The sequence below is a fragment of the Patagioenas fasciata genome, chromosome 3 (assembly GCF_037038585.1).
Source record: "Patagioenas fasciata isolate bPatFas1 chromosome 3, bPatFas1.hap1, whole genome shotgun sequence".
Taxonomy (NCBI): Eukaryota; Metazoa; Chordata; class Aves; order Columbiformes; family Columbidae; genus Patagioenas; species Patagioenas fasciata.
Window position 1 is genome coordinate 76,626,009 of NC_092522.1, and position 24,283 is coordinate 76,650,291.

General features: G+C 40.7%; 1 protein-coding gene across 1 annotated transcript in view; it reads left to right on the forward strand.

The window, feature by feature from the left end:
- The first annotated feature begins 1,182 nt into the window (after window positions 1–1,182).
- The window catches only part of LAMA4 (laminin subunit alpha 4), a 100,180-nt gene continuing 77,079 nt past the window's right edge, over window positions 1,183–24,283 (forward strand). Inside the window, exon 1 of the mRNA XM_065835805.2 lies at window positions 1,183–1,830. Within this exon, the coding sequence (XP_065691877.2) occupies window positions 1,630–1,830 (201 nt within the window). The 5' untranslated portion in view covers window positions 1,183–1,629. The remainder of the gene's footprint in view (window positions 1,831–24,283) is intronic.

Below are 24,283 nucleotides of genomic sequence, written 5' to 3' on the forward strand. Positions count from 1 at the left end.
GAAGATATTAAATAGTACTGGTCTCATTATGGACCACTGAACGACACCACTTGTCACCAGTATTCATCCAGACACTTCTTCCTTCAAATCTTGGTCCTGAATGTCATATCCTTAGGTTGCACAGCTTTTTCTTCTCTGTTGTTGTAGTACTTTGTCTCACAAGCTTGAGTGGCCTTACCTCCTCAGCTGCAGCACTTCTGAATCAGGCAGAGTTTTTTGGGGGATAACTTCTTTATAGTGACTATATGACATCTGTACAGCATTTATGGGCCCAATTCTGTGCCTACAGTTGTGCGGAAGTTAACAGATCACACTTTATTTTACTCTTTACTGACTGCCTCCTTGATTTATAATATCTTCAATCAGACAGGAGAGGGGGGAGCGAGGGAAAAAGAAGGAATCTGTTCCCAGAATGAAGTCTGATAAGCCAATTTCTGTTAAGATTTAAGAATGAAGCCTGACGGGCCAATGGTGCTACAAACCCTGGCCCACAGGCAGCTGAGGGATGGGAAGCTGATCCCTTAGCTGGAATGGTGCACATAGGTATAATTATACCCTGACTTTGTCCCAAAACCTTGCGAGGGTTACTGTGTTGTCTTTTTGAGATTGTAGTCATAAAATTAAGTCAACTGTGGGCAATATATTCAGCTCGCTTTCATATACACACTGCAAGCCTTGTTACCACGGCCTCACAAAGCATCTCTTGAAAAAGGAATACAAGATGCTCTTTGTAAATAAAAGTTCGTGAGTCTGAGGAATGAAGTAATTTTCCAAAATTGTAGTGAACTATATTCTTTTCCACTAGTCGATGAGAAGCTGAGAGGTGGGCTTGAGGGAAAAGGTCTGAATGAAGCATGTCAGAGACACCACTTAGCCTTATAGCCCATGGCACAGCCAGGCTGTCTCCCTCCTCCTCCTCCCACCCCAGCCTCCCCTCCCCCATGCCAAAAGAAAAGGTTGGTCTAGCATTTTTTTTAAATAAATTTGGCACCTTTCTGCCTTCCACTGAATAAACTGGAGATGTTAAAAAATAAACAGTCACAAGAGTCAATGCTTCGTGTGGAGCGGTCAGATGGAGTTGGGGGGGGTGGCGTGGGGGCTGGGGGGAGGAAAGTGTGACCTCACTTTCTGAACAGCAAAGTTTGAGTGGGAGGGTCTCAACAAGAAAGGTAAAAAAGGGAACGATGTGAACATGTGAAGGAAGCCAGAGCACCGAGCAGAGCGTCAGTCTGTATCCTGACAGGGGGAGATAAGGTGGCTGGGGAGCCAGCGGTGCTTTCCTGGAATACAATCTCTGTTTGACACTCTCTGCTTAAGCACTGCCCATCTGTATGTTATTGAGCTGGAGCCTCTGGGGAAAAATAGGAGCCACAGCCACAGAGAGTGAACGAGGGAGGCAGCAAAAGCGTTTTTCTTCACTTCTTTTACTTTTTTTTTTTTTTACTTTTTTTTTTTCCTCATTTAAATCAGGATCTGGTTAGACGTCCTTGAAGTGCCACATCTGGAATCTGAATGCTGAAAGAAAGTTAAAATAACTGAGGCACCACTAAGCCAAGGGGGGCTGATTGCAGAAGAGGGTAAACAATTACTGAGCCGCTAGAAGACCACTGCTGGATGTAAGGGGAGGAAATGGCTTTGATCTCCGCCTGGCCCCTCGTTTCTCCTATATTATTCTTTTTGAGATGCTTCTCCTCCAGCACAGCCTCAAGTGGGGGAGGCATTTTTCAGTTTGACATTGAAGGTAGCTCAGCGGTCAGCGCGCAAGAAGCCACTGTTATCAGAGGGCAGCAGCAGGCAGTAGCTACTGGAAGTTGGGTGCCTTTTGCTGAGGTACGGTAACTCCCTTCTCTCTCTAGTGTCTGCGCTTTTCTGCTTTCATCTGTCTGTGTTGAAGCTCCCATCTGGTTAACGTTAGTTTAATCATTCGATGCTTAAAGTGATACCGGAGGATTTTTTTTGCCGGGGGTCTGAGACATTGCATTTCGGGACTGGAAAGATACAGTTCAGACTTCAAAACGTACACATGCCCTGCCTGCTGTGAGCAGACAGCTGCTGTACTTTGCAGTGAGGCTGGCTTAGCACGTCTCTGACATCCCTGCCAACATAACTAAACAGGCCTGTCCAAACAGACCTATTTTGCAAGGGTTAATTGTCACAACACTTTTCTGCTTGCCTTGTTGTAGTTCCTGCAATTGTAATTCACTTAAACTTCCAGAAAGAATCTGTCTTTTGGTGGCAAACTCTGTACTGTAGTATTTTGTCTCTGAATGCCACAATCTAAAGTTCCTTTTTGCAATGAGAGCAGGGATAATAAATCAAATGCATGTAGGAAACTGCCTGCAGAGAAAACACCTGCAGAGATTTTAAGACTTCCAAAAAGTATGAGGTTAGGATTAGTGACAAATGAAATTAGAGAGGTCTGAGAAGAAATTTGATGGTGGAAAATTTCCCTGCAACCCTTGTGTTTTGAGATCGGTTGATACTCTTCATTCTAGCAAGGCTGCATTGGGAATAGTGTACTGAAAAATACAGCTTGAGAAAACAATAAATTACTCAAGCATACACTGGAAGAGGGGGACAGTAATGTCTCATGCGTGGGAGATGCAAAGTAGGAGGCAAATTGAGTTACATAAGGTCATGGGAAGGGAAAGAGTAGTTCTTCTGGCGTAACATCTAAAAATGAGGAGAGATTAACACAGCATGTCACTGTGACAATATCAAGATAGCAATCTCTGATATTGCAAGGCTAATTTTCCCCCTATGCTCCAATTGCCAGAACTAACAGCCATGGAAATGAGTGCAAAAGCCCTTCAGACAGACAGGGTTACCAGGGGTCTGGGCAGAGCTCATCCCACCACTGCAGCAGGTCCAAGCAGCTGGGCAGCCTTGGGAAATGCCTGCCAACCCTGCCAGGGTTTCAGCATGAAACATGACCTGTGTGAGAAAACTGGAGGCTAAACCCTGCTCTGCTCAGCACAGGGGCTCTCGGGAGCCATCCCAGGCTTGGATGGGCTCCATGTTGTGGGATGTACAGCTCTTCTCCCCTGGCCTGGGATCAGCCTTTGGAAGCTGCATTGCCACCTGTTGCTTACAGCATGGAAAGTCCCTCAATGAAATGTGTGATTTAAGAGCTGGATGGGTTTTGTAGCTGCCTTTCACAAGATAATGGCCATAAGTGATTATTAGCCTTTCTGGATACGATTGTGTAGTATGGTTTTCCCAAAGACACTGTTCTCAATGCTTCACTTTAATATAGTAGGCTTCACCTTGGCGGAATTCACCAAGGAATGAAACTTTAGCCTCCTCTACCAATTTCAGTCCTCCCTAGAGGTTAATTTGTACAGTCCAATATAACAGACTCACTAACTGGTGTTTGCTCCAGCAGTTTACTTCAGCCCTGGCAATGGCAATATTTAGACTCTGGATCCCATGTTACAAATGAATTATGCTGGCTGCTCTCATCACACCAAGGTCCTTGTCTGCCAGATGTTATGGTTTCATAAGGAAGGAGCCAGGATTTAAGACCCCTTTGCTAGCTGCAGGTTTACCTTACTATTGCATTTCAGGGCCCAACTCTATGTCAATTTCCAAGGAGGCCCAGAGGATGCTCTTTCAGGATAGAGCTGATGGCTGTGTAACAGTGAGAATCTGCCTACCTATTGATCCATGTACATAGTTGGTAAAAAGAGCTGAGGAAACATCTCTAAGCCCAGAGTTTGATGTAGGGGACAGAAAGTGATTGTCTGGTAGTCTCTCAGGCGAGGAAGGAACACTTTCTTTGGTCCTCAGAGAGCTTCCCCCTCCCACAGCCCACCTCTCCTCCCTCAGCCCTGGGAACAGGGTTTGTCCCAGCAGGTTTGAATTAGCCTCTTTCAAAGCCCAAGTTCTTAACCCGCAGCTCACAGTGAACCACAGAGTAAACTCCCTTACACAGTGTGGTTTGATTCAGCTCCTTCATCTAAATATTGACTCAGGCCTATAGCTCTCCCTAGCAGACAGAAGCTGGTAGTCATGTTGAATAGTGCCAAATTATACAAAGGGGGCAGATTTACAAGGCAGAGTTACAGAGCCAGGGATGGGGCTTTGTGGTGGACTGTGGTGCCAGTCAACCTCGACATGAAATATGTCGCTCTAAAGCTGGATCAGGGCAGACAGAAATCATGATGTTTCAGCATGTGGGGCAGGTGCTGGTCAGGATTTACCTCACACGTGATTCTGCTCTACACAACATCTTCAGAAATGTGCAAGGTCTGAAACAGTGCTGGTGGGGGTTTCCAAACTGTAACTGGTGGAATGCTCTTAAATCTTGGTAAGAGTTTGATATTATGAACCTATGGAAGAATAGGAGGTCCCAATTAACGTAAATACATATTAGTGAATATTTCTCAGTTTGCCACTCCTCTTCCTTTCCCATTTTTGGCAATCCTAAACTCAGAGAAACTGTGAGAAGTGGTTTAAAATTTCAGAATTAATGTTCATGTGGAGCTTTTCTGTGCCTTGGATTTGAATGAAACCCTCCTGACAGTGGAGAGGACTAACTACGTTTTCAGTGCTATGCTAATGTACTATACCCACTCACAGAGCAGATCATCGGTTTGAATAAGACTTAAGCAACATCTAGTAGCTTCTTGCCCTGGTTGTTAATCAATATTTGGTCCAGTACACTTAAATTAGGCACATAAACTGTTCCTAAACTTTTTCAAACCAATTCAGGCACTGTGTTCAAGTACAAAAACAAATTCCTCATACTGTAATGGAGACACCAGGTTTTTTAGACCTCTAATTCCTAGCTGTCTTCCCTAGAGGATCTCAAAGGAGCCTCTTCTTCTGTAAAGTGTATGTTGGATACTCTCTTCAGTAGAGCTTTATTAATTAGCTAAACACTGGGGCACAAAATGTAGATGTTTAAAATAACTAGACTAGATTCTACCCAATGAAATGTAATGTTACCTGCAAAATGAGCACTGGTAGTGACTGTCATGGAATAATGTATCTAGGTGTTTGCCTCTGTTTCGAGAAGAATGCTTATAAGTCGACAAAAAATATTCAGCAAAGTATCGTGAGGAGTATTACAATATTAGGAATTGGAAGATAGCTGAGAGATTCCTCAAACCAATCTGCTTAGCTTAGAGGGAGGTTAAGGAAAAACTTTGAACTTATTGAGTAAGCAGATATACAGGCAAATAAAAAAATAATTATAGGCTTGTTAGTCTAACAAAAGAAGGTCTCATCATATGCCACAACTGGAAACTGAATGTGACCCAGTTCAGACAATAAGTTAGTTAAAAATTTTAATTTCAAAGATAATTAAGCATCGGGGACTTTATCTGGTTGTGTTGGATTGTCTGTGAAGAGGCAGACTGATATGAAAAGCACTCTCAAGTACTCAGTTGTTTGCGTGCTATTTAGGATGATTAAGTTCCTTGGCTCATAAAGACAATAAGGGGATGTGTGGCATATGTTACATTGCCGAATCCTGGTGTGTATGGAGAGACAATAAGAAAGAAAGCGCTGGATCAATCTCACCAGCATAACCCAGCTGCAATTGGTGGCATTAATTCAGAGACTGATTTTTCCAAATAAGGATAGATTAAAATATTTTGCAAGGAAGATTCATCAGAGATGGAAGCAAAGGATTTAAAACTGACAGACATATCAAATGAAAGCAAATGACTGAGTGACAAACATCAGAATTCTTTGGTTTGGGGTTCCACTGATTGGACACAGCAGAAAGGAAGAGGGTTGTGAGATGCAGTTTGTCGAGGCTCAGAGTTAAAACTGAAAACCAGAAGTAACTTCTGAGCACAGTTATATTCCACTGTCAAACAGTCAACTTTAAAATAAGAAGCAGGTCATAGATTACCATTTGGGCCTGGAACCTGACACTGTCAACAATTGTGTTTGTAAAATCCACTGACATGATGGTTTTCATTCTATGGGTGTAGAATTTGTTTCCCAGTAGGACGAAAATTCTTTACAGAGACCAAGGTGAGAATAAACAATGGTACAAGACTTCAAGTACTAGAGAGGGTGGCAAGTGATGACCTGTGATTCACACTGTGTAGTCACTCACTTAAATGCAAAATTAATGTAAGGTGACATCCAGAAAAAGACACATTTCATTCTGATGTAAATGACTACATGAGGTCAACAAAACAGCAAAGACAGCCCAATATAGGAGACAAGTGTGGGAAGGATTAGTGGAAGAAACGGAAGACAGATATTCGGTGGACACACTTGTCAAGCAAGGAAAGATAATTTCAAATGTTCTTTGTGGAAAGAAGAAGTGAGGCAAATAGTGCAAGCAAGGAAGCAAACTAAAGCAGGAAGAAGACAAACGAGAGGGGGAAAAAAAAAAAAAAAAGTAGAGCAATAATGAGATAATCAAGAGCCTTAAAAGTAATGAAAAAGATGAAGTAGTTGGGACAGGGCAGGAAGCCAATTCCCAGAGTGAAAGAAGGCATGATGTTATTGGACAGATGGAAGAGGAAAACTGTTTCCAGCATCAGTGTTTTTGGCTAAGGGGAAAGGCAGAGAGGCAAAAGAAGTCCTTTAAAGGAAATTATTATCATAGTCAATGCAAAATTAACCATTAAATGTAAGAGAAAATAGGAGGCAAAAATTATCTGTTGAAGCTCGCCTGTTAAAAGAACATGTTTAACAATCATTTTTCCAACCTGAGTTCTACCAGTAGGTGCTGATCTGAATTTTCAATAGCAAGAAACAGTTTTTGAGGTGCTTTCTTTCTGGTTCTCTAAAGCAATAAACATTAACTAGCACAGGACCTGTGACAAATTCACCTCTCTAAAACAGCTCACAATAAATTTATAAAATGAGAGTAATAGTAAGTCCCAACCACTTCTTAAGAAAGACTCAAGCTATCAGCAAATTGCCTTCACCCCTTTCCTCATGGAGGCTGGAACAGAAAGTCTTACAGAATGTTCAGAGAAGCCACAATTTGATCCTTGCTTGTGGCATTAATCTGTTCAAAACAAACTTGTATTAAAAGAAGAAGCAGAAGACCTAATCCTGAGGTGTGAGCCAAAAAAGGTTTTAGCTTGGAAGAAACCTTTATATTCTTTTAAGCTAATGCATCTACCCTTAAAACAGCAGATCTTTAAATGAATTCATTTCAGATCCTTGAGGTTATGTTAGGTTAACTCCCATAATGAGCAATTTGGATTTCTAACTGCTGGGTTTTTTTCATACAACGGGGCTGTCTTCTGAGAAACGTGTATTAGTGGAGAGGAAGTTTTACTCAGATGTTTGTGATTCCAGCTTAAGTTTCTCATCAAAACTTTAATGAAGATCAGCTGTTTGGAGTAGAGCCTCCAGACCTCAAACCTTTTAAATCCCAGGAAGGTGAAACGAATGGAAACACAGTACAGAACAGATGGATAATGGAAAATGTTCTCCATTTCAAGAAGGTGCATAAAGCAATCACTAGAACAATGCAATTTAAAATCCACTGCAGTGAGTTCCCATGAAGTTTTGGGCAAGTACCAGCAAAGTGCCCCAAAGCTTATTCAGGGCTGTGAAAACAAATAAAAGGCACTTCATGCCCACTCTTATTCATGACATTGAAAGCAAGGAAGGAATTAAAGTCCAGTTTTTCCAGGGAGCTTGAGAAGGAATAAAAGAATTGGTTTCTGAAGGAGAAATTGTGCTGATTTAAACTGATAACAAGAGTGTTCAAGAACTGTGTAAAATGGGTCTAGTTTCTGAGTAATATATAACCAGCCAATGAAAATTTATAAATTGCTTCTGGACTTAGATTTCAAACACTAAAATATAGACACCCTTGTTTTATATTTCAGTTGGTCTTCTTGAACTTTTGGATCTGATCCCAGTTCATTTTCAGACACCACCATGAGCCTGGGATGTTTAAATTATGTATCCTAATGCAAGATTCACCAAATGCTGAATAGTACTGTATACAAAGCTGTTAGAGCTCCACAGTTTCTGAAATCCAATTATTTCTCATTAAATGATCTCAAAGAGATTTCCTTAACTATCACTCAGGATCCATACAGTGTGCATTTGGCAATGCAAACAGAGATTGACTAAAAAACAATAAATGCAATCTGGCTTTGTCATTCCTGTTTAGCTGTATTGTGTAATTCTTTAGATGGTTATTTTCTTAAAATAAATACTTCAGGAATACTAGAACTCCTTTTTTTCTTGTAAGACAAACCACCAAGAAAAAATGCTAAAACCTCAGCATTCAAGAGTTACTGAGACACAAAATGTGAGCCAAATAATAATACTGGGTAGTGAAAAATGCTTCAGAAATGTCTATTCCAAGTTTACAAGACCACAAGAAGAACTAAAATGTTATTTTTTAAGTTATGACATATGGAAGTTAGGGAGCATGGGGAGAACTGGCACACTTGAATGTTAATTTGACAGATAATTTAAAAGTTACTAAATAAAAAACCTCTACCTTTATGAAGAACTTCCAATACGATCTGTAAAAACAACCGTTTTAGCTGAAACTGCAAGGCTCTGAATCAGTGTTTGGCTCTGTCTTTTAAACAAAAAGGAATAAAAATTAACTCCAACCTTTTACCATTGGCTTCAGGCGAAAGAAAAAGCACACAGAACCAGCAACTGTACTGGATCATTTCTGGGCTGTGTTGTACCCTATTACCACCTTAAAATGCATCCTGTTACTGTTGTATGAAAGGCCTTCTAAGCAGCAAGAGATGAGCAGCCTTCTTTTCTGCCAAGGCTAATGCGAGGCCAATATGTTCTAGGGTTTCGCACTGTGGTTTTCCAACATGGAGCCTGGATGACAGCCCATGGGGAGCCACAGAGAGCCTGCCATTCAAGACTCCTTTGTGTTGCGCTCCCGCCTCCTGGCTCCAGGGACCCTTCTTCAAAAGCCCTCTGTGGAAGCAAGCATTTCTTCTGAGAAAATATGCCTCAGTATCCAAAAAAAAAAAAGAAAAAAAAAATCAGGCAGGGCAAAACACAGTGCAGCCCTTCCTACCCCACCTGTTAAAGTCCTACATATCAAGGTGCCCCAGCAAAGCTAATACAGCCTGGTCCATTGAGGGTTGGCAACATCTCCAGAGGACCCGTACCTGGCTCAGATCCATTCAAGCGGGTAGATGGGCAGGTGTTGAAGGTCTAGACATGGTTCAAGGTCAGGGGGATTTTGTGTGCCATACTCAGCTTTTTGTGGGTTTGTGATTTTCTGTGGCTCCCCACTTTCCATCAATGGGGAGGATTGTCTGCAGAGGCTCCACAGCATCACTAGAGCATCAGCTAATTACTTTCAAGTCAGCTGGAAGCAGAGGTTTGAGCAAGGGATTTTTGTGAGGCATGAGGAAAGAGACTGGATTTTTTTTTTCTCTTGATGCACCTACTCTTCACCCTCTTTGAGGCAACAAGAAACTAATTTATTCATTATCAGACCATGCTTGTGATTAAATAAGCCATGGACACAGAGGTAGTGGGAGATCAGGGCATTCTCCCAAGCTCTGGCTTTTCCTCTCTCCTTTCAGAGCACAGCCTCTGTCTGCCTCCATGCTGGAGATAAGGCTTATAGTATAAATGTCGAGCTGTTTCCCTTCCCTCACATTTACAAAGCACTGCCACTACTAAGGGGGAAATCGTGCTGGGAGAACAGCCCAGAAACATTACATCTTCCCATCAGACATCCCCAGCAGCTGCCTGTTTTGTCCACAGTTGTGCCACCCTTAGGATGCAGTGAGGAATTAAATCTCTTTCTCTTATCTTTCAAGTTTTTCATACCATGGTTTGTGTTTCATTCTAACAGGCTTTTAAATTGATGCCTTTGCTGTTGGTCAAGTAGATCACTATATGTCCCCATCACAATTCCAACATTTCAAATAGCTGCAAGATCAAATAAGTAAATACTAGAAATCTGGGCTGGAAGGGGTAGGAATTGCTGTAAAAGGGAAGTCAAAGGAAAATTCAGATTTACTTTCTCAGTTTTATGTGTCCCACAAGCACAGTCGTACCTGCTTTAAAGACCACTTTAATTTTTTATCACGTGAAAATTTTTATCTCTATCTGGAAATCTCTCAGGGAGCACTGTAGTTTGTCAACTGATTATGTGCCACTTATCTGAGGGGCCCAAGAGGAAAAGGCATGACTCAGAACCCAAATCTCATGTGAATGTTTTGTGGGGACTGGGTGGAGGGTAGTTAATGAGGAAACTATGCACAATTATTTATCCTTTCTCCTGCAAAAATGTTCTCTTTGAATAAAGTTGGCATTTTGTTTGAAAGAGGAAAACCAAATAGCTACCTTCCCAGTTGCAAATTTTTTATTTCTAACAGTGTTCATCTATAAAAGTTTTTACTTAGTGTCTGTAGTAATAAGTACATTAGAGCGGAGGGTAGTATTAATCTCTAATCCTTAGCCAGCTTGCAGACAGCTAAAACATTTTAGCCCTCCCCCTTTTTGGATAAGAATGCCTTTTAAGCAGAGGCTTTGTCTCTCCCACTGTATATGGAAAAAATGACTATGCGCTTCTATGGAGAATGCCTAGCTGAGAAATGTTTATGTTGGATCCAACCCCACCTCTGTTGCTGAATGGCATTTTCTTTTCCACTTGGACTGGGGAAGGGGTAGCAGTCTGGAAACATTTTTCAACACAGGAAATTTTTTTAAAATTAAATACAATTACTTAGTCAAGGTACTAGATAATGTTGTTGTTCTGCACAAAGCCATCTGGCTTTCAGATACTCCTTGTTTTTCACGAGTCACTGTTCCTCTGTCACTGCTACAGTGGAGGCGTACACAACTCCACTCAAGGAAAAAATACACAGAGTGACAATGGGATGAAGATGTGGGGGGCAGTCCTTGTCATTTTTCCCTGTTGTCCACACTCCGCTTTGCTTATAGATTTGGGGATTACCCCAGTGCCATTAACCATATTAACTTTCCCTCCATCTCTTAGCTCTGCTACACAACAGGGAGAAACAGAGGTAACTTTTGTTCTATACCTTGCCCACCAGTGGGATTTTACCTAGAACTGGAGCAACTGGTTTAAGTCTTGCTAGTTTTGGTTTTAGCAGTCTCTGAGCTCTTTGTCTAAAACTTGAAGAAGATGGTTTCCATCAGCATAATAATCTGTTCTTTATTATCACCAAAAATAAACTTCTGTTTTGGAAGCTCCTCAGGTGATACATAAATATTCCCAGTTGTCAAGGATAAGAAAACAAATTAAATTTTCAAATTAGGTTATTATTAAGTTAGGACCCACCTCACTTATGTCAATCATAACTTTTTCAGTAAATTCTGAGGAAAACTCAACCTCTTTGTATATCAAAATGATGGAGCTCCTATAGTGTGAAGTTGTTGCTTAACACAGCAACAGTTGGAAAACCAGAATAAATTCAGTCGTCAGATATATTCTTTTGCAGCTGCAGGCTAGTCAGACTGTGTGCACAGCTCCAGACCAGTCATAGCCTTCTGCTTTGAGGCGAGAGCATCACAAGAGACGCAGACAAAAAGGGACAATATTGAGATCCACACACAGGAGATGACAAAAGGACACTAGTAAGAGAAGATAAGGTTTAATTTGTTTCATCACTCATTGAACAGTTCATTTACTTTAAAAGATTACTGATTCAAAACCAGTGTCACTGCTTTTTTTGTTATGTTTGAAGTTTCAGAATACTGAGCTTCACAAAAACACACCACTGCAGCCTTAATGGGCATTTCATATCACTTACCTAGAAAACCCTATTATTATACTAATTTGCTCAGATCTGTGGCAAATGCACTCAGTGAGGCTTTAATTTTCATTGAACCTATCTCATCTTAGAATTTAATTTAAAAAAATAAGTATGTGCAACAATATTGGGGCTTTTCACTGAATGACTATTTCAGCAAGAAATAATTTCCTTTAAATTTGCAAGCTAAATAACAAAACAGAAAGCTTGTTATTGTGTAATTCACATAATTGCTTCAGTTTGTAATCTCATTAATTATAATTAGAATTGAGATACCTGTCAGGATAAGTGGATAAAAAAAGATTACCAGTATCGTGCCCAAAACTCTTCACCAACTTCTGGTTAATTCCTAATTTACAACATCAGTGGAGCACTGGAAGTAATAAATATTCACAGTTAACAATGTCAGAAATTTAAGAGAACAATATGGGAATTTAATGTACTACACCAGGGTGCTTATTATAAAACTATCATGAATATTGATTTGGAGACTAAGCTAAAAAATATGTTCCTCTCAGAAATGTTTACAGTTTTAGAAATAAATCTGAAATTGCAAATGGTTAATTTGCATGAGGTTTCTGTCCTTGAAATGGTGAATACTACAGAAAGTTTTTTTGCCTGTAGACAGTTCTCCAACAGCTGTAGTGTCCTATTAAATGAGGTAATTAACTGTCTATCTATGATGTCACACACTGAATTAATTTATCCAGTAATAATAGAATGTGACCTTTCTAGTTGCACAGAATTTGATACTGTAGACTAGAGATAATGAAGGCTTATAGAAATTATAAATAGAGCTTGGAGGCCTAAGGGGAAGCTGGTGAGCAAGCTTGTTTGTTTTTAATTCTTTAGATTTGTGAGGCTTCAAAACTCAGACAAATTTAGCAAAAATCAATAGAGAAGAAATAAAATTTCACAGTAGATATCTGCTTTTGTCTGCATGCTATGGAGTACCTCACAGTGTAGAGCAAGACTTCTGCCTTTCCTTATAATGGCTTTGATGGTAGAGCATGTCTGGCCAACATGTCAGTTACTAACTTCTAAAAGCCTCATTCTGCAAGGAAAGACAAAGAATATTCTGAAATGTCTCTTCATAGTGATTTATAGGTTTAAGCATGAAGACGGTCTTGAATTTACTGTTACTCAAGGTCTGGGAACTTGAAATCCATTTATTTCTTCAAATGACAACTTCAGATATAGTGAAGTATGACAGCTCTTAGAAAAGGCATCACAAGGACATTTTATTTTTAAAATTAGCTATAGTTTAACACAATGGTTTGAAGAACTCACAGCAACCTCCTCCACAGTCAAGACTAGTCTAGGAAGATGTGTGTAACAAACTAAGATAAATGAGCAGGACAGGTTAAAAGGGAAAGTTATCAGCAGAACTAATGGTATTCGTAGCTTCAGTAAGATTTCCAGTTCTTCAGTTTTTTTTCAAGCAGACGAAAATGGTTTAGTCATTGTATTTAACAAAAACAAATGCCATGAAAGATACTTTTAATTAAAAAAAAAAAAATCTATGTCATATAGATTTTTCCATATTCATATTTTCTTCCTCATGGATTGAAGAAAGCAGATTTTCCTTAAGTATCTTAAAAGCTCTCCCACAAAGATAGTTTCAAGTTTTCATGTGAAATCTTAACACTGAAATGTAATTCTTTCTCCTTACCCTCTTTGACTATTCCTTTTCATATATCTGGTATGCTTTGACAGCAAGTCCTCACAGGTCACTGATAAAAGTTGCCCTCAAATACCAGAGTGTGATCTATCCCTTAGAAAGGATGGAAAAAAAAAAGAAAATGGAAAGACGGGACAACGCCTAGTAGTGCTGTGTAAATATGCAAATGGCTTTAAAACATGGCTGTTTAGCTGGAAGCCAAAGAAGTTGTTTCAGCACCGGATTAAAAATTCTGGAACTCTCAGGTCCAGAAACAGCTTTATATTCACCACAGACATCCGAAGAAAGCAAATCCCATGTGAGTAGATTCATTATTCCTGGTGGTTCTGACTAGTTCCCTTAAAAGATGCAAAGCTGTTGACTTGTGTCACTGCTGTGGATTATGTTGGGTACATCTGGACACAGTCCCAGGCAACTAACTCTAAGTGGCCCTGCTTGAGGTCCCTTCCAACCTCAATCATTCTGTGATTCTGTGTGACTGTGTTCATTATTTCATTTTACAGATAGAGAAACTGAATGAAAGAGTAAGGTTCATGGTCACACAAGAGATGAGCAGAAGCATGAGTTTTGTTGAGACCCAATATCATTGTGAACATAGTTAGGAACAGAGGAGCTCATGCACAGAAAAAAAAGGGTGATGAGTTTCCCATCTGTTCAGTGAAAAGGAATATTTTTCCTTATATTAATTTCAAGTAACATAACAAAATTGTTGCTGTGAAGATGTTAGAAGATTAGAGGTGAAGGGTAGGTCATGAAGTGGGTGAGTGACTAGAACCAGGTGCAGGAAAAGTTAAAGTGGAGAAGGAAAAATTGAAAGCAGGACAGGGAGGACATGAGCATGAGGAGAGAACAAGGCAACAGCGGAAGGGTTGTGGGAGACCAATGAGGGCAGGTGGAGATCCACAACCCATCAAATGCTCCATTAATAGAAACAGCCAAAGAGAAGGACAGAGGCCTCCCCCAAGAAGGGCCAATGAATGATCATCTCATCTGGTTGGCATTTACTGTAAGACTCTAAATGACATTCAAGCCTCATTGCCAACAAGAGAGACATATAATATAGACAAGTCTAAAAGGTAACCTATAAATAAAAACTAGAGTGAATGTGTACTGTAAATATAAACAGAGGAGCCATGGATTTAATCAATACCTCACTATATATAAATTGACCTATTGGAACATGCTGTATCCAGCAAAGCCTTCCTTGCTACAAGTACCACATTTTGTAACGGTACAAATCTCTATCCATATGATTATTCTTTCTCCCTTAGCAAATTTGGGGGACAGGAGAGCTAGAAGAAATCGATAAGCAAATGATTTGCAATTGCATAGTTAAAATTGTAAAAAAGTGGCAGGGATATGAATGACAGTTGGGACAATACTGAAGCTGTCATCAAATACTTGTATATAAAGAGCACAAGCACACCTTCTAGAAATATCTCCTCCTACCTCAAAGAATCAGCAGAAAACAAAGCAGAGAGAACGTAATCAGACAAATTTTACCCCAAGTCATACACTTCACATAGGATCCATTCTTTGTCCACATTGTCTACCAAAGTTAGATCAAATGTAGTTGTAGAGATGGATCCTTTTGGCAGGTTGGAAGAATAACAAAAATCAAAGTGTTTAGATACAGTGATCTGTTATCTCAGCCATTCCAGCTGTTGTGACACAGAGACCACCCTCTCAATCTTCTATAGTAGGTGTAATGGGAAAAAATGCAGAGTTTAGCTCTGTATTTCTTAATTACACACTGCTGGTGATCTTGTGAACAGTTATCTAGTGTTCATGTGTGGAACAGATGAAGATAAAAGCTGTGAAGAAGAGGAAAAATGCCAAATAATTTACAAAACAGCAAATAATATTACAAGCACTGTTTTCACGCAGTTATCACTGCACCCCTATCCTTTCAGAAAACAGGAATCAGGAGTTAGATCATACAGGGGTGTCTGGCAGTGTTTGATGTTCAGTGATTTGTTATCTCCTGGTTATGAAGTGTGGCATGACAGTCTTTCATGGTTAGTTAGGTCAAATAGGAAAGGCAGATTACCTGCTGATGCACACTGCTCGGGTATCTTACATGAGCTGCTGAACCTACATGAGCTGCTGGGCTTGTAAAAGGTACTGTGTCCTGGAGACATAGTTCTAACCTTTGTCAGTTAAATTCGTCCCAAAACTTACTTAAAAAACAGTTTTTTTCAGCTGTAGTCAATATTTGGTACAAAAGTGTTTCTAGCAAGAGCTGGTGAGATAGCGGGAGTTCCTTATCCACACCCTCCAGCATGAAGTTCACCTGAGCATCACACACTGTGGATGAGCAGAATGTTGGCTGGATAAGATGTGAGATGGGAATAAAACGCTTTTGGCAGTTCATCCAGTGCCAGAAATAGGTTTCCATCTCTGTAACTTAAAGGCATGTCTGTGTAGACCATTCAAACTAGAGCATTAATTAATAAACGCCCTATCAGTCTGGTAAACTGACTCTCTGATAGGCCCAGTACAGCTGCCTATGAATTTAGAAAAGGGGGAAATGCATATAAGTTTTCCCATCTGCTGACCCTACACAATAAGTGTAATTCATAGGTTTTCTAGAGAACATGCAAATCCATCCAGTCCTCTGGGATCAGGGCAGCAACCAGCATGGCTGCGTCAGCACCAGGGTGCTGCAGAACAAATATAGCTATATTCTTTTCCCCCACTTAACGCTTGTCCCTCCCATGTACACACACTTTTGAGACTCCTTGCAGTCATAAGATACTCCCAAATACTACACATGTTGAATGGTCAAATCAAAATTTAGTCTCCAGCAGATAAGCACTTTTTCCATGGTCAGTGAGGTGCCTGGTGACTGTATAAGAGGCCAAAGGGCCCAGGACTCGAGTGTGTTGCTCACCAGCAGCACGTGTCACCACTGAGGTGCAGCTGCACACAGTGTGTGCTGTACATCTTTTGGATTTTGTGTTTTGGCAACAAATGGAGAGGGGTTTCTCCTGCAGATCACTAAAGGCAGGAAAGTAAGGACAGTGAAGCGCAGTGTTATCATAGCTCTTTTTGTTTGCATAAAGTTTCTTAGCAGATGGAAGAAGAATTAAATCTTTGTGTCTGTGTTTATGAATAACATGTCTTTGAAATAAGGAATTTGAAATGTCTGTTACTTTGCTCCCAGGGAGCAAGAAATGGTCAAATGTCCCTCAGTCTACAATTGGTAGTCTGGATTTTAAAACCCTGTGTTTAAAGGTACTGGAAGTTAATCATGTCCTGAGCTGAAAAACTGATATAGAAGTCATGTTGGTGTTCTCAGTACTTTCTTGCTGAATGGAACACCAGAAGTAGACTCATATGTCTGTCCAAGGCACAGAAGATTGCTTTCTAGTTAATGCTTTCCAAGTATGACAAGCCATACAGCTTGTGTCTACCCAGAGTGGTTTTAAGCTAGGATGTCCACTTTGTTTACTTACATCCCAGTTTGCCGAAGTAAAAAGTGTGCCTTTTGGAAGGAACCAGGAGGTGTCCTTAGAATGGGGTCGCACTCCTTTCTGTGTTATAGCTTAGCTGCATAGTTATTCAGGGAGTTTTACGCACGTCACCAGCTCTGCAAATTGTCAAAGTCACTTATAGTATCAGAGCTCCTCTTCCCTGCTGTAGCTACAGTGCTTGATTGCAACTTGTGTCAGGAATGAACATGAGAAGACTAACATGACGGCAGGATCAGTTTTGGCCTCTGTAAAATGGGATAAACTTCATCTCACAGGCCTGTGTTAGGACTAAAGCCACCATTTGCAGTGAGTATCTAGTACTTTGGATGACAATACAAAGTCTTAATACTAATTTCTTACAGATTTCTTTCCTAAATATGTTCTATACTGTCCATCAAGTTGAAGCAGGACTGAGCTGCTAGCAGCAATAAAATCAATTTCCAGATAGCAAATGTCCAGTGGTATTTCAAAACTCTTCTAAGAATTATAGCTTTATTAAAGGTCCTACTATATATGTATGCTTTCCACATCCCAAAGCAGGAAAAAACATTTCAGAGATGGGCTGATAAGATTTTGTTTACAGATGTTTGAATGCACAAGTACTCAGTGGGGAAGGTGGGTGATATAATACAGCTCCCTTGGCTGGCTACCTGTAAATATCAGAGGAGACACTATGTGGACAAAGGGAAGCATCCCATGATCACTTTCTGAACTGGCCAGAGTAAACCTAACTCAAATGTAGAAAGAGAATCATTGGGACCTGTCTGACACAAAGGTTTCCATCCCCTTTCTCTACCTGAACATACTGACTGGCGGACCAGACCGTCAGAACCCTTTGCACTTCTTCAAAGGTACAGGAGTGTCCACCAGTTTGGACAGATCGATAGCACAGCAGCTGTAACCTGGACACTTCTACACAGCACAGCACACCTAACATGTGCAAAAGGTTTCATCTCGTCAGACTTTGTATGCAGCACAGGCACGTACACGTGAGATAGCACTCCAATCTCCCCTTTGCAGTCAGTAAAGAGCAATAGGCACAGCTGACCTACTTTAGGCGTGTTATAGAACAGAAGGAATTAAACCATACAAAGAGTGTCTAGCCGGTTTCTTCCCATATGGATATCTCCGCATTGATGACTTCCAGCCTGCTGTGGTTTGGGCTGCCTGCAGACACAGCCCTGCCGTCCAGCTGCAGAGGCTGCTGGCCAGGATGCCCCCGCACCAGCACGGCCACAGCTGTGTTAGCCCAGCGCTGCATCTGGGGCAGGGAGGTCCTCTGGGGTTCTGCCTGGGCCTGTCTTTATGGCTGACATAGACATGCCAGGTGGGACCTGAGGAATGCTGAAAATTTGGTGTGCTTTCTGTGAGTGCTTGGCCAGGGATGGAGTATTTCTGAATGCAAAGACCAGGATGCTCTTCAGAAAAGCACCCTATCTATTCCGAGGAAATCGGAAAAAATGGGAGAACATCAAATGTACAGTAGAGGACTGCTGTCCTAGACTTGTTTGTCTAATGTTCTTATTTCTAATAAATAATTACATAAAAGAAAGTACTGGGAGATATTCAAGCAGGAAAACATCTTTATTTTTAGGAAGGGCAGTAGGCTATTTATCTCAAGTTGGCCTAAGCAAACAATCTTCAAAAAGGCCTCAGAATTGTGGCTGCCAATTCCAAATACTGCTCATAAAAAAAAAATAAACAAAAGCAAGCATGCTTGGGTTGTGCTTGGGAATGTCCCCAAGGAGCAGAGGGCTGTTGTTTCCATGGCAATGCCACGCACTTCCAGCACACTGGTCTCTCTTTTAGACACAGATTTTTAAAACGGGTGAAGGAGGTTTAGAGTATTCGCTCACCCCTGTATAGTAAAAGACGGAGAGTTTCAGGGATTTAGCATTATGTGGAGTACTAAACTTCTGTTTGTTGGAACCATACCTTCTAGAAAAAACATTACTGTTTGATGTGAAACTGTCAAGAAGGCGCATTGCTCCACTCAATGTGTCTGATGGTTTTCATCAACACATTAAAAACTTGGGCTTTATTTACCTGTGTGTCCTACCTTGACAGGTATCTATGGCTGATATGATGCATGTTGTATCAGAGGAGCAACGTTTTTCTATTTTCTTTTCCCTGGGCTTGATAACGTTTAACTAGAGTTTGTTTTCTATTCTTCTTTTCACTCTGTAAGAGACAGTGGGGACTTCTGAGGGTCCCACAGTTCTGAAACTGTTAATCAATCTATGTCAAGTGATAAATATTATTCTGCAAATAATTCATAATATCTGTCACAGTTCCCCATAGACGTTTTGACTGACAGATAGCCTGTCACACCAGACTTTACAGTTCTCAGACTAAAACTCTCTTAAATATAGTTCTTCTGACAAAATTGTAACCACTTTTACAGAACAGGTCAGACTTCAGAAAAATGGAATCTCAAATGTATAAAAATCTTTTCAAAATGAAACTATATGTCCAATGAACTTGCTACACTACCAAGATAAAGCAGGGGAACAAGTTGTGGTGTGTCAGCATAGCCAGAGGTAACCATGTATGTTCTTGACCATCAGCAGATGACAGGTAATGAGAATAAATTTCATTTTCTTCCACCAAAGGCATGATCAGGAAAAGTTATTATGCCTTGGGTAGCATACCACAAGTCATGGTACAGCCACTTATCTAGCCTCTTGGCATATGAAAAAGTAATGTGTGGAGGCTGCCAGAAAAAAAAAAAATGTGCAGTTTTGCCTCTTGGCATCAAAAAAGCACCCTTCTACACAAAATACAGGTGTTTATGACACAGGATATAACTTCTTTGTATTTTTGCAGATAGAATTAGGATATTTGGTTAATTAAGTTCATTTTCATTTCATCATAAGCCCATGAGTTTACAGAATTCAACTGTGCTCAGGTTGCATTCACGTTTACTATCTTTAACAGATCTTTGAAGTGAGAATCTGCTAAGTAATACTGTCATGTTTGATCTTTGCCCTGATGTCTAAACATCCATGCAGCTCACTGAGGATCCTTCTCAGACCTGGAAGGATGCACACCTTCTGACTCTATCAGCAAAGAGCACAACACTGTTGGCCACTACAACCAAGTCTCAGCTGACACTAAAGTTAGCAGTGACTTGGCAGCTGATGTGCCATGACTGCTACTTCAAGTACCGTTCTTCAGATTCAGCTCCCCAACTGCACCAGCTGCCTTCTATTTTACAATGGTCCAGAAGGAAGGTACCATCTTTTTCCTCTGGTTTGTTTTGGATCAAATGTAATGAGATCCCTGGTCCAAGACTGGTAGGCATGAGTATAATGAATATAACAAAGGCTGAAATGTCTTGATGAAGACCATTTAACCCTGTATCTACATCCCTTCATGCACCTCAGCACTCAAGAGTGAACTTTGGAAATAACAAACACTCATGTGAATCCAAGTGAGCCACAATAAAATGTGGAAGAAAGAGACCCTTTGTGTGTTTATATATTCAAAGAAAGTCCCAAGTTCCTGTTCTAACTAAAGAAACATGTCATGTTTTCTTACCATTAGATGAAAGAGTCAATGGCTACATCTGAATTACTGAATAAAGCAGTGTGGGGACCTCCTAGTCAAGCAGCATAACACAGTCCATGTCCACATGCTGAAGTTCTCTCCATGTTTGCCCAAAAAAGAGTAGTCCCATGCAGACTGCCATGTGGGAACACATCCTAACAGATGCCATGCTCTAAGCTATGCCTGGACATTGCTAGGAAAAATCACAGTCTGTCAAAGAGCAAAATCATGGCAGAAAATGAACCATCAGTCAGCATGGATGATCAGAAGCCAGTGCCTGAAACCATGCCTTGCCCTCCTTCAGCTGGCTGATGCAGATGTAACCACAGAGAACACTCTGTGCATGTTCCCAGCACGCCTCTCTTTCTTTGGGAAAAGCAAGCCAGAAGAGGCAGGGTCACAGCAAACATACCCACCCCAGCACAGCCACACCACTACTGCCAACCAGCAGCAGGGAAAGAACAGGGACCTGATTCTGCCCTCAGTTACACAGGTGCAAATCAGGAGCAGCTGCAATGAAATCAGTGGAACTGCTTCAATATAATATGAGAGTAAACTCATACCCTGTGTATGTGGACTGTCTTCCATCTTCAGCCCCATCTTGCACCCATACCAGCAGAAGGGGCTGAAGAAACAGAATATGACTGTAGGCTCAACAGTGCTTTCAGCACTGCAGATGGTTCTTGTTTTCAAGAAATGTAATAATTAAATCCAGATGGAAGGGGAAGGGAAATAAATGCACCACGGGTGTAAAAGATTTTCAAGAGCTCAGCAAGATCCACATCAGATTGGACTTTTTAGCTTGAACTGGATCAAACTTTGTCCCTTGGGCAAAAAAAAATCTAGTAATTGTGAAGACATGATTGCTAATGCAGACCTAGCATTTTGGCCTAGTAATTGTCTTCGCCTTTCAAAAAGAGACAGTGGATGGAAATGTTCCTCACTCAATTGCCCACATAACGATTTTTCAAGGAGGGTATTTCCATTTTGTTCCAGACCTGTTTGTGCTTTGTGTGCAATTATTTTGTACTCCCAGAATATTCGGCCTTTTGAATCCCTCAATTAACTCAACACTCTGACACTTCTTTTTATAAATATGATGTTGGCTCACACCCTGGAACAACTAACCAATCACTCCATTATCACTAGTAGGGCAAGGAGCAACAAAAATATAACAGAATAATTGAGAATGCCTGAGAAAACTCCTGAACCCAAAAGAGAAAATCTGGATCCCATTTTCCCCTCGTTCCCACTTCCCTCATAGCATTGATTGTCAATACCTCATTTCTGGTTTAAATAGATCCAACCCATGGTTTAAAATACTGTATTAAAATGGTAAGCATCAGCACATTCCAAGTTTTTGTGATGATTTAAATAATGTGGGGAAAAAATGTTGCCAGTAAATACCCAGGTGACTTAGGACCCTGCACCTCATTTGCAAGAGAGGCTCTGTTAGCGAGAACAGCAGAGGCAGCCAAAACTGAGGCAGATGTCTGGGGGAACTGGGAAGTGTATCTGCTCAGAATAGGAGGTAACTCGTTCCCAGTGGACTTCAGCAAAGACTGTACAATCCTGGCCATACAGCTGGAACCAGTGAGGTTGCACTGAATTGCACCTGAGTTGCTACTGCGAGTGAGTGGACTAGATGACAACCTTCTCACAGCTGCAATGCAAGCATTCCCTTAGTTAAAGTATGAACGAAGTGATCTTTATGGCTGACAGAAGGATTTACATAGATGCCTTTACATGCACTCAAATATTTCCATTGCTTGTATTCACTCTTGTAAGTAAAAAATTATTCTACTTAGACCTGCAGAACCAAGAAAGCTTTTGGGCAGACAAATGGACCAGCTAGGACCACCCACTAGTTGAGGGCCATCAGAGAATGTAACATGCTTTAGATCTATATGGGTGGATAGAAGTATTGCCAAGATAGATGCTGGGATAAGAATCTGTTTTCAGTTTAAAAACTATCTCCCTTCCACAGTGTGTGGCGTAATCATTCAGTTGAAATCCTCAGTCTGGTGGGAGCCAGTCCTGCAGCTCTGTGTTGAGACTAAGCAAGTGAAAGAAACAAGCAGCACAAATAGATAGCAGTTCTGCTGTCCCAAAGTGGCTATGATATGAAGGCCTTTCCTCCTAGGAGCTATTATGTAAGAAAGTGTTTCCAAAGCAAACCAAATAAAATACTCTGTGTAAGAATGGTAAAGGCAACCAAGTTTTCCATTTATGTTCATCTTAGCTTCTCAGAGCTCTCTGGGATAAGATTGGATTAATGATTCATTTGTAAACCTCATTTTTAAAGCTTGCTGTTAGTCATCTCATAAGACACATTATTTTCTAAACAAGCAGCTTATCTGGCTGGACAGAAGTATCCACCCGCCCTTGAGAATGGAAGTTAACATGCAGATGGATCTCAGGATTGCTGGCTCTTGCTACAAGTGCTCCACAGCTATAACTTCAGCACCCTGCAGATGTACAAGTTCAAGTCCCAGATGCAATATGGCCATAGCACTGTGCAGGGGTTAATTAGCCACAGCCACCAGCAGAGCCATTTGGCAATATTACTCACAGGCTAGTTTTTACACCTAGTGGAGTTATCACTGTGCGGTGCTCTATTTGATGTTGTAGACCTGCTGTTCGTGTCATAAATTACAGTGGGCGTGAGAAGAAATGGTTGGCACAGTGCAGAAAATAAATGATCCTTCATTTCAGGGCAACACAGGAAAATGAGGAAGAGGGGGATACAAAGCAAATATAATCCTAACTAGATCAGCACAATCTAATAAGACTTATAGCTCATACAAATGGAAGAAGAATCAGACCCTCCTGATTCTCTTGATCTTCCCACTTTTCCCACTTTTTGCAAGGGTAGGTGACCTCAGGAGCCAGAGAATACACAAAGTCCTGTAGAGGCAGCACAAAAAATACTCCAGGAGAGCCTGGCATATCTCAGGCCCTGACAGTCACCTCAGGGATAATGTTTGTAAATGCTAGCAGAAGCAGTGTGTGGTAAATAATTCCTGCAGCTCTGCAACAACAACAGTGCAAAAGTTAAGCAAGAGTAAGAGATTTAGGATCCAAAAATTCATGAGTGTGCATGGATCTAACAAAATACATGTGACACAGGGAGGCTGCTCAAGTTGAGCAGGTGCTGTCTGAGTAATGGAGGTTGCTCCTGAGGTCAATCTCTGCATCTCACCAGCTTTGCATAACAAGGTAGAAGTTCCTTAGTGAAGAAAAAGAATTTACACATAGTACATAAAACAAAAGCTATGCTATTTCATTTTATTTTCCAGTCTTAGAGGCGCATATTAATAGCTTTGTTTGTGTTTCTGATTCCTTATATCATTGCTCTAACTAGTATTTAAAAGAAGATGGTTTAGATTTTGACAACCTTCTGTTTAATTTTGATAAGCTTTGATAAGTTACCAAAAGTACTAAATTATATACAGCAGGCACAGCCACACATTTAAGAAACAAGGAAGTTTTATCTTTTATGCAGTCTTTCCCCCTTTATTTATTATGTCACCTGAAGAATTATTGAAGAATGGTTGCACCTCCCAGGGACTGGTTACTTTCTGGAATGATAACAGATTATCACTGGCACATCTTGCCAGTCTCAGACAGACAGACAGCCCTGCTTTGGTAGGCCACACAGCAGCCAGCCAGCCTTCATTCAGAACAGCACTGATCTATGCAGATACGTTTCTGTCTCCTCTAGGCTCTTCACCCAAAGCTCATCAGAGCTGTGATGTAAACTTTTTAAAGCTTTTCTTTTTTAAGTAAAAGTTATTATTTTCCTATAAATACACCTTCTTTTCTGAATGAGGACCATAATTTCTAGTTAAATCATCTTCTACTAC